At 57.0% G+C, this 10,996-nt stretch overlaps 1 protein-coding gene across 1 annotated transcript in view; it reads right to left on the bottom strand.

Annotated features, from left to right (window-relative positions):
- Nucleotides 1-9,204: 9,204 nt before the first annotated feature.
- EPHA8 (EPH receptor A8) overlaps nt 9,205-10,996 on the bottom strand; it is a 60,157-nt gene continuing 58,365 nt past the window's right edge. The window contains exons 16-17 of the mRNA XM_062013197.1: nt 10,771-10,917; nt 9,205-9,319 (exon numbers count right to left, since the gene is read on the bottom strand). Coding sequence (XP_061869181.1) covers nt 9,205-9,319; nt 10,771-10,917 — 262 coding nt within the window. The remainder of the gene's footprint in view (nt 9,320-10,770; nt 10,918-10,996) is intronic.

The raw sequence follows: 10,996 nt of genomic DNA, 5'->3' as shown, positions 1-10,996 counted from the left end.
GCTGTGTGTGTGGCACGTGCTGCTGAGTTTCCTTTCAACAACTGCTCTTACAATCCTCACCTTTCAAGGCACTGAGAGACTGGAAAATGAGATGTGAATGGAGGCCTGACAGTAGGCTTGGAAAATGGGTGCAGGACACTGTGGAGATGCACCTGGCCCAGACCCACTCATCTTCCCTGAGTGTTCACACAGCTGGTGGAGAACTGGGGAGGGGGCAAGAGAGTCATAGACTCACAGGGGCATTTGGGTTGTTAAAGCCCCTGAAGCTGCTGCAGTGCCAGCCCTGCCCTCACCCTGCCCAGCCCAGCACTGACCCACAGCCCTCAGCACCTCAGCTCCACGCCTTTGGGATCCCTCCAAGGCTGGGCACTGCCCCAGCTCCCTGGGCAGCCTGGCACAGGGGCTGACACCCCTCTCAGGGAAACAGTTCTGCCTCAGCTCCAGCCTCAACCTCCCCTGGGGCAGCTGCAGCCCATTTGCCCTTGTCCTGTCATTCATGGCTGGGGAGCAGAGCCCGACCCCCAGCTCCCTGCAGCCTCCTGTCAGGGAGTGTCAGAGAGTGCTGCTGGCTGCCCTCAGCCTCCTCTTCTCCAGGCTCAACACCCCCATTCCCTCAGCCCCTGCCCAGCCCCTTGTGCTCCAGCCCCTTCCCCAGCTCTGTGCCCGGCTCTGGCCACGCTGCAGCCCCTCAGTGTCCCTGTGGCACTGAGTGAGGGGCCCAGCACTGAGCACAGTGTTCATGTGCACAGGAGCAGCTCATCCTTGAGCTGCATAATTTGGGCACTGTTTGCTCATCAGCCCCACACTGGGGTCACAGGGCAGAACAGGAGCAGCAGCCTGGGAAATCTCCACAAGTGCAGAGTGGCCTCTGCCCCAAGGGCAGGACTGTGTCTTGGGCCAGAGGAGCCATGTCAGAGGTTTGGCTGCTAGAAAGAGGATGTGTAAAAGCTGAGGAAGAGATGTTGTCAGTGCTGGGAGCAGCCCTGGGAGAAGACCAAACAGATCCTGCTTTGTGAGGGCAGGATGAGCCCTGTCAGAGCTGGTGCTGGAGGGGTTACCAGCAGCTCCCAGTAGCTCAGCACGAGCATTGCTCAGCCCAGCCACGTCCATCTGTCCATCCTGTCCTCCCAGAGGTGGGTGTCTCTGACAGGCATTCTGCAGAGAGATAACAAAAGCCCAGGCTCCCCCCTCAGCTCAGTGCCCCTCCTGCCTCCCTGGGACGTGTGTGCTGGGAATTTCAAAGAGGCTGCAACTCTGCTCTCCCCTGGCAGGAGCTCTGTGTTGCCACTCTCTTGCAGACAATGCATCATTCCTGTCACAACTGTCCTCCTTGGGCACTGCCTTGCTCTAAGGGCATGGGCAGGGAGGTGAAACCTGGTGTAATCCCTGGTTATGAGCACCAAGGGAAGCCCTCATCACCAAGGATGCTCCACCACCTGCCTCAGTGGGACAGCCCAGGGTGGCCTGAGAGGAAGGCAAAGGGGAGATGGTGGGGTGATTTCAGGGGGGCAGCTGAAGACACAGGGTTAGGAGAGCAGGGAATAAGGGAAAAGTCCAGCAAATCAGAGCCCATGAGCTACAAGAAGCCTCAGGGTCACCTTCCTTCAGGACACTGTCTTAAGGCTCACTGCAACCTGGGAGCAGAGCTTTGCCAGTCCCTCTTCCCTGCCCTGTCTTGGACACATGCACAAGCTGAGGCTGACAGCTGCTTCCATGAAGCCTGTAGAAACACCAGCTCCTCTGTGCTTGCTGTCCTCTGTCACCTGGATGCTGCTCCAGGAGGGGGAGGGATGCAGGACAGGTCCAGGCTTGGGAGGAGATGCTGCCTGGGACTGCACTGCCAAGCCCTTGCTGGTAAAAAGGGGGAAAAGGCCTGGAAATGTCTTGGAAAGTCATATCATAACGTTGTAGTGCTTTGTGTACAACATGTATTGCTGAGACCTGTTGCTTAGAGGTATTTCACTGCCTGAGAATCACACCAGGATCCATCAGGGGTGGTGAAAGAGGCCTCTGAGCATCCCAGTCCTGTGTCACAGACCAGTCTATCCCATAGCACCAGTCCCCTCAGACCCCTCGAGAGACATGTGTGTGCTGTGCATGGGCTGGGACCTGCCAGCATCCCCTGACCACAGGCCCTTCTGCTGCCTCCCCCTCCCAGATCCAGCCACAGAGGCTCTGAGCAGGTGGCCCCAGGGCAAACACACGTGTCTGGTGGCACCTGCATGACGTGCTGTGGGCAAAGGACCCATGGGCTGAGCAGGGCTTGGAAAGGACAAGGGGAACCAAGGTAGGGAACAGCTCTGAGGAGGATAACACTTCAAGCTGGATGTCTCCTACCCCACCAAAGCCTGGCTGTGCTGGGAGCCACAAGCCATGTCTGTGTCTATTCCCTGAAGTGCCACAGTCTGGATAAAGAAGTGAACTGAAATCAAAGCACCTGGAGAAGTGAGGATGCAGGGAGGAAGGTCAGGTGTTGATAGGAGCAGGGGATGGTGAGAACATGCACAGCAGTGTGCCCATGGCCAGAGAAGGGGCTGTGCACCAGCAAGTCCCATCCTGTTTTCGTCTCTCCAAGCAGAGAAGTCAAAGACTTTGCTAGAGGTTTGTTGTTTTTCTTCCCTTTGCAAAGCTATGGTCAATAAACCATCACCTCTAGTCACAAAAAGCTCTTCTCCACACCAGGCAAGGACTTACCTTGGCCTCTTATTTCATCTCCTGCCTCACTCAGCCCTGCCTTGGCTCCCCTGTGCTCCTCAGCTCATCCCAGTCAGAGCCACCATCACCCCTGGAGGTATTTGCAAGACACTCAGCTGAGGTGCTGAGGGCCATGGGTTAGTGGTGGGCTTGGCAGTGTGAGGTGAAGGGTTGGACTTGAGCTTAAAGGTCTTTTCCAGTTGAAATGGTTCTGTGCTTCTGTGATCTCTCATCCACCCTGCTCACCCTCCTTTCCCACCACCCATCCCTCCACTCTCTCTCAACGAGCCCTGTTGCTTGCACAAGCTGCTCCTCTGATGCTCCTGCCTCTCAGCATCGCTCAGCAGTGGGGAAGCAGAGACAAAGCAGGTGGGATGCTTCTCCTCCAGAGCACTTGGACTCAAGGAGGCTGTTGCTCTTCTCTTGAGACCCCGTGGAGCTCAGAGGCTTCCACCTCCCCAGGTTCACTCCTCCCTGCACCCCAGCAGAGAGTCACATCAAAGAGCACAGCCTTCAGTTTAGGTCCTGTTTGAAGTCTGCTGATCATTTTTGTATGCATACAGTGGTGCTTGGCTCGTGCTCCTTCCTGGAACAAATGCTCCTTGCATTGCTCTTAAATGATTGGAGACCTCCAATTTTAATCTTTTATTCATAATCTTCTTCCAGCTTAGACACAGCAAAAGAAAACATGTAAATTCAAACCCTGTGAGGACTGAAAATTTCATAAGTGCTGCTGACCCTTCCCTGGCAGCTCTGGGTGGGAGAGAAGTGGAGGAATTGTAATGAGCAACCTCAGCTTTTGATAATGGGTTTAGAAGAGCCCACCATTAAATGGGGTTTCAACCCTCCCTGCTGTGTGTCTGTGCAGGATGACTCAGTCCTCCTGGGCACTCCTGCCTCTGCATCACCTCCTGCATCTCCATCTCCTCCCTTTCCATCACCTCCTGCCTCTGCATCACCTCCTGCATGTCTGTCTCCTCATGCCTCTCCATCTCTTCCTGCCTCTCCATCACCTCATCACATCTTCCTGCCTCTCCATCACCTCTTGCCTCTGCATCACCTCCTGCCTCTCCATCTCTTCCTGCCTGTCTCCTGCCTTTCCATCACCTTCTCCTGCATCTTCATCACCTTCTGCCTGTCTCCTCCTGCCTATCACCTCTTGCCTCTGCATCCATTCCTGCCTCTCCATCTTCTCCTGCCTCTGTGTCTCCTGCCTCTTCATCACCTTCTGCCTGTCTCCTCCTGCCTATCACCTCTTGCCTCTGCATCCATTCCTGCCTCTCCATCTTCTCCTGCCTCTGTGTCTCCTGCCTCTTCATCACCTCCTGCCTCTCCATCACCTCCTGCCTCTTCATCACCTCCTGCCTCTTCATCTCTTCCTGTCTCTCCATCTCCTTCTGTCTCTCCATTACCTCTTGCCCATCTGTCTCCTTCTGCCTCTTCATCACCTCCTACCTCTTCATCACCTCCTGCCTCTCCATCTTGCCCAATGCCATCCTACCACACACTCCAACCATCCAACTGGCTGCTCCCTACCAGGGCCACTGCTCAGGACAACGTTGTGAAGGGAAGATGGGAAGGAAGTGAAACATGATGAGTAAGAGAGATCTATATGAGTAAAAGACTCTTGGGTCAGGAAGACACCAGCAAGTGCCTGGAGATCATCATCAGCAAAGTGATGTGCTGTGGCTGGGAGTCTGGATCAAGTTGCATTGCCTTTGTCCTTCCACGAGTTCCCTGTGTGAGGTGCAACCCCTGAGTGTTTTTGAAGTCAGTGATAAGTTGTTGCTTTGTTCTGTTTCTTTTTTAAGCAGCATGGTGTGTAGGGGGAGTGCTGCCAGCTTGGTGTGCAGAAACCTTGCTGGCATTGCAGGTGCTTCTGCCATTCCCAGCGCAGGCAGGAGCTGCACCAACTGTGTGCTGGGATTTCCCAGGACACACCTGCCAGGAGTTTTCATGCAGGAGGTTGGGAAGGTGCTGCTGTTCGTCTGGATGCTGTGGGGGTTTGACAGCCCACTCAGAAGAGCAGGTGTGATTGTGTCTGGGTTGCTGGATGAGGGACCCAGGAGCTGCTGAGAGTGCAGAGCGTGAGAGTCCTGCTCAGGTGCTGTACAGTGAATCAATCCCTGAACCCCAGCAGAGTGGGGGTGTGCAGGGCCCTGCAGAGCTGCTCCAGCCCCAGCCCCTGCTACAGCAGGTTCCCCTGGCTCAGGGGGCACAGGAACGTGTCCAGGTGGGGTTGGAAACCTCCTGAGAAGGAGCCTCCACACCCTCCCTGGGCAGCCTGGTCCAGGGCTCCCTCCCCTCAGCACCAAAGGACTTGCTCCTCCTGTGCCAGTGGCACTTGTTGTGTTCCAGCTCATGTCCATCACCCTTGTGCTGGCACTGGAGATAACAGAAAAGAAGTGCTGCCCCATCCTAACATCATCTTTTAAACACTTGTAAGTGTTAATGAGACCCCTGGTCACAGCTCAGGCTGTGTGAGCAGCACTGGGGTGAGTCCCAGGTCTGGGCAGCCCCCAGAACTCCCTCTGAGAGGCCTCAGGTTGCATCCCATGGGTGGTGGGAACACCCTGGGTGCAGGGGTGGGATATGTGTTGTGTACCTGGAGGCTGTTGCAGGCAGATCATCCAGGTTCTGGTCTATACCCCATGGAGAGAGGCAGACACCTTCACAGGCAGGTGATGGAGTGACGTTGGTTTGTTCCCCTTCCCACGCAGCACAGGAGGTGACTGCCCAGAGGCAGGCTGCTCAGACCTTGCCAGAGACCTGTGCAAGCCTTGAAGCCTGTCCTGTGCTCACAGCCTCTGAGGCAGAAGTCAGAGGTGCTGTGGTCCTGACTCACCTCGAGGTGAGGGCTCTCTGGCCTGATTGCAGAGCAGAGGCTCCTGTGAGCTGCACCCTGGGATGGGCTGTGCTTCTGCCTCACTGATGGTGGCTTCTGAGGTGTCACTTATGGAATCATTCAAAAGCCCAAGCAGAGTTCAACCCACAACCCTTCCAAGGGTTAAACCAGCAGCTGTGGGTGATGTTTCTATCTTACATCAGATTATCCTCAGTAATTTGATTGGACATGATGCTAAATGACTGTGCTAAAATAGAGAGAAAGGGTGGTTTGGGAATACAGCCTTCCCTGGCAGGCTGAGCCGGGTGTGATCAGACAGGAATGGTATCAGTAAATAGGAAGCAGAGTTCACCATCTGTTAACATCATCCACAGAGCCCGTCTGACCCCCACAAACCTGCACAGAGCTGGCAGGAACCAGCGTGCTGGGGCAGGAGGCTCAGCACAGGGCTCTGCAGGGCCAGACTGCCACCTCCAGGCACAAGGACTGCCAGAGCCTCGCTGGCTCCCACAGCCACGGCTGCTCTCAGCTGTGCAGAGCTCTGGGCATCATGGACCCAGGGAACCACTGAATGGTGGGGTGTGCAGGGCCCTGCAGAGCTGCTCCAGCCCCTGCTCAAGCAGGTTCCCCTGGCTCAGGGGGCACAGGAACGTGTCCAGGTGGGGTTGGAAACCTCCTGAGAAGGAGCCTCCACACCCTCCCTGGGCAGCCTGGGCCAGGGCTCCCTCACCTCAGCACCAAAGGAGCTTCTCCTCCTGTGCCACTTGTGTGCTCCAGCTTGTGCCCATCACCCCTAGTCCTGGCACTGGGCACCTGGTGAAAACAAATGCCCTGGGCAGGCTGCAGCTCCAGGGCTGTGTCAGTGCTGGGCCCCTCACTCACTGCCACAGGGACACTGAGGGGCTGCAGCGTGGCCAGAGCCGGGCACAGAGCTGGGGAAGGGGCTGGAGCACAAGGGGCTGGGGAGGGGCTGAGGGAATGGGGGTGTTGAGCCTGGAGAAGAGGAGGCTGAGGGCAGCCAGCAGCACTCTCTGACACTCCCTGCCAGGAGGCTGCAGGGAGCTGGGGGTCGGGCTCTGCTCCCCAGCCATGAATGACAGGACAAGGGCAAATGGGCTGCAGCTGCCCCAGGGGAGGTTGAGGCTGGAGCTGAGGCAGAACTGTTTCCCTGAGAGGGGTGTCAGCCCTGTGCCAGGCTGCCCAGGGAGCTGGGGCAGTGCCCAGCCCTGGAGGGATCCCAAAGGCGTGGAGCTGAGGTGCTGAGGCTGTGGGTCAGTGCTGGGCTGGGCAGGGTGAGGGCAGGGCTGGCACTGCAGCAGCTTCAAGGGCTTTAACAACCCAAATGATTCTGTGGTTGAATGATGATTCTGGAGCACAGGAAGGTGGTGGCTAGCTGGGCATCCCAGTGCTGGCCTCCCTGTGCCCCCAGAGCAGCTGTGGAGTGTCCTGTGCTCTCTCCAAGTGGTGAAGCAGCTCTGCAGCACAGTGACAGTAACAGGCAAGGAGATGGCCCATGGGAAGAAGGAGTTTTATTGTCCAGGACGAGGTGCACACACTGAACATAAAAGGCAAACCCTGCCCCGCCATCCCCACAGCCAGGAGCAGCCCAAGACCCCCAGGCTGCAGGATCTGACCCACAAACCACCTGTACAGGGCCCCTCTGGCAGCTCCTGACTGCAGATCCCTCAGCCCATGCTGACAGGGTCGCCCAGCAAGTCCCAAGGACACGGGTTTGTGGCCCTGGCCTGACCTTGGCTTTGCCCATTCACCCTCTGGGGAGTCCCAAATGTAGTGAGGGCAGGGCCACAGCCCCCATGGTCCTGTGCTCAAGGCTCAGGCTGCCCTGCAGGGAGGTGTGTTACTGGACATGGGGTGCAATACAAATGACACAACACATTGCATCTGTCCCCCCCTGACAAAGAGCTTCCATAGGAAGAAGTAAAGTGCCTGCCACAGTCAGAGAATCCACCAGGACCTGAGCACCCTGGATGGAAAGCTAAGCCAGCCCTGAAAAGGCTGATGTAGCCAGGATTATTGCAGCTGAGACATGGCTTTAACCCTCCCCCCCACCCCTCCTACCCCCATATTGTGCCCAAACACACTGGGAGGAGCAGACCTCAGGCCAGATCCTACCAGTGCCTGTGTTCAAGTGATGCTGGGTTCATGGTGCCAGTGCTAAGGACAAGGTGCTGTGGGCCAGGCTGGTCCCTGGCATCAGCGTGGCAACCCCTCCAACACTTCTCTTCCTCCATCCCCCTCCCCAGCCACGCTCCCAGCAGATATTTTTTGCAGTGAGTTGAGCCCCATGACCGAGGCTCCTGTGCTTTGAGACCATCTCTGTGTACTTAACATTGTAACTGAGTAAAACAGCTCCCAAACCCATAGAAAATTGTATTTACACCCAAGAGAACCCTTGTCAGCCCCCAGCCTGCCCCTTTTCCCCCACCCCAGCATGTACAGCTCAGCCAGCTCAGCCTCTGAGACCAGCTCCACAGTCCGTGGAGGCCACTGCCCTGCACCAGGCAAGCTGCTGCTGTGGAAGAGAGGAGAGCTGTGGAGGAAAGGCCAATCTCCTCGTGGGGCTCCCCAGCTGGGCAGTGCTGAAGGTCCTCTGCCCAGAGCCCCTGTGCCCAAGACTGTGTGATTGCAGCTGGAAATGTTGCTCAGGACCCCTCCTCTGCAGATGATGTGGCAGCCCTGGGACAGCTCTTGGGTTTCTCCAGGGCAATATAAGAACAAGGTTTGGCAGAAGTGTTTCTGTGTCTCCATCATGTGAGATGGGAGCAAACTCTCCTATTCCTCTCTGCTCTGGATCTGAGGTTTGAAGGAGGTCAGGACAACCATCTGCTGAGGAGAAACCTGAGCTTGTGGCCCTAGAAAACATGCCTGGGCTGCTCTGGAATGCCTGTGCTGGATGCTGGGGGAGCTGTGCAGGTGGGTTCAAGAGATGGAGAACCTCCTGTAGCACCCTGGGGCTTCTTGAGGCTCCAGATGGCAGATCCTGGGCAACACTCCTCCATGCTGGGGGAGTCTCCTCTGAGCTGCTCCAGCTGCTCCTGGCACTGCCAACGTGTACCCTGTCCCCTGCCCTCCTGGGCTTGGTGGAGGTGGACATGAAGTCACCTGCAGGCTGGTGCAGCTCAGGAGGTCCAGCCAGGAGTACATGAACTGGGAGCAGGGTTGTCTCTGCTGTGTGGCAGCCCATGGAGCCCTCATCAGTTCAGAGAACCAACAGACTCCCACCTTGTCAGATCCAAAGGAGCTGTGTGCCATGGCAAGCCCAGTCCCACTGCTCCTGGTATTGCTGTTGTGTCGATACCCTCCATCTGCAGGTGCAGCTGGGGCCATCCCACCGTGTGAAGGGTTCACCTGCATAGTTGTGTGGGGACTCCCCATCTCCCAGGGACACGGTGGAGGATGGGGAGAGGCATGGTGTGTCCCTAGCCCCTTTGGAAGGCTGCTCCCCCCTTCAGCTAGGGGAAGGAGGCAGCAGGACCATCGAGGTATCCTGGAAAGACACATTTCCACTGGCACTGAAATCAAAGAGATGCTGGTGGGGCTCCAAGCCCTGACCTGCTGCCCCTTTTCCTGCTCACCACCCTGCTGCCCCTGTGCCAGGGTAAGTGTTAAGGAGTGTGCCCAATGTGGGTCTGTGAAGCTGGTGATCAGAGATGCCTCCTGGGGCCATTTGTGTTCAGCAGCTGGGATCTCATGGCCTGGATGCTGCTCAGGATCTTCTTCTGGTGGCCCATCATGGTGATGCCCAGGCTCCGAACGTCCCTGGAGAGCAAAGACACTGTCACACACCCTGTGTGCCGGGCTCCTGCGTCACACTGCCATCACACTGGCTCCTCTCCTCTTGCCCATCAGCACAAGGGTCTGTGGGCACCCACCCAGGGACACAGAGGCTGCCATGCCCTGGAGCACATCCTCCTGACAGGGCTCTGAGGGGAGCAGGAGCAGGGTCACTCCTGACAGGCTGGTAAGGGACAAGATCGATGCTCTGAAATTGGATTCAGTTTTAGCAAGATGCCCTCAGATAACCCAGTCAGAAAGACAGATGGATGATGAGCCTTCCCCACTCAAAAGCTTCCCTGATGTGCATGAGAAAGAAGGATCAGTATCAGCTCCATCCCACAAAGGCCCCAAGTGCAGCCCCAACCCCTGATAAAGGCTCCTTCTGTACCTGCTGCCCCTCAGCCCAGCTGTGCATGGTCACATCCCTCCTGAGGAACAGGACCCTGGCAGCTCCACTCCTTTTGACAGGGAGTGAATCACAGAGGCAGGTGGGTGCCATCCCTGGCACTAACAAACACTGAGGGATGGGGACTGTACACCCAGGGTAGGAGAAGACACAGCTGCCATCTTTCTTGGTACCTCTTGGAGCATCAGCAATCCTCAGAGACACCCGAGACAGGTGGCAAAGTGAGCTCCTTCCAGCAGGAGGAGGAGGAGGATGGGTGATGGGACACATCTTTCCCAGCTCTACTTACTTATACTGGTGTCAGTCACTTGGCTGTGACCTTCCACTCACACCAAGGCCCTGGATGGTGCCTCCCTGCACTGAGCAGGGAGCCAGTCCAGTGCACTGCAGGCTGGAGAAGCTCTGAGGTAGTCCCTCATCCAGCTCTGTTTGTTTCCCAGTGATCCCAGAGAAGCTGCACAGTGTGACACAGCCACACTCTGGCCCAGACACACCTTTTGCAGGGGAAGCAAAGGTGAGAACTGCAAGGAGACAGCGACCTCCCAGCTGACCCTGCTTTGTCCAGGAGGTTGGATCACACGACCTCCTGGAGCACCTCACAACCCAAATTACCTGTGGTGACATTAGGGACCCACTACAGAGCACCAGAGGTGACTTGGAACTCACAACCCCCTGAGTACAACTCCCAGACCTTCTCTTAAAGGTCTGGGTATTATCCCTGATCTCATCACTGTTTCCTCAGGTGTGTGTCTACAGCATCAGGGACCAAATAGATCATGGAATCACAGAGTGGTGGGGGCTGGAAGGGCCCTGCAGAGCTGCTCCAGCCCCAGCCCCTGCTCAAGCAGCTTCCCCTGGCTCAGGGGGCACAGGAACGTGTCCAGCTGGGGTTGGGAACCTCCTGAGAAGGAGCCTCCACACTCTCCCAAAGCAAGATGAAGCAAGCCAGGGGCGGGCAGGCAGTGTTTGGGGTGGGTGGGATGGTGCAGGGTAAGCCAGGAGGTGCCGTGTGTCGCCTGGTACTCACTCGATGTTCATGCGCATCACCATGCCCAGGGACGAGTACCCTGCCATGGCGAAGTTGTCGCGGTAGTGCCCCAGGCAGATGGAGTCCAGCCAGTCCTCCACGGTCAGGCAGCCGCCTGGGCTCCGCTCAAACGGCGTCTGGGTGAACCTGGGAGCAGGATGGAAGCGGTGAGCCAAGGAGGAGTTGCTCCTGGGGGGCCAGGCGGTGAGGTTCACCTCAAAGAGGT

Source organism: Colius striatus, chromosome 21 (assembly GCF_028858725.1).
Source record: "Colius striatus isolate bColStr4 chromosome 21, bColStr4.1.hap1, whole genome shotgun sequence".
Taxonomy (NCBI): Eukaryota; Metazoa; Chordata; class Aves; order Coliiformes; family Coliidae; genus Colius; species Colius striatus.
The sequence above is the reverse complement of the archived record's forward strand: the minus strand, read 5'-3'. Positions and strand labels throughout refer to the sequence as shown.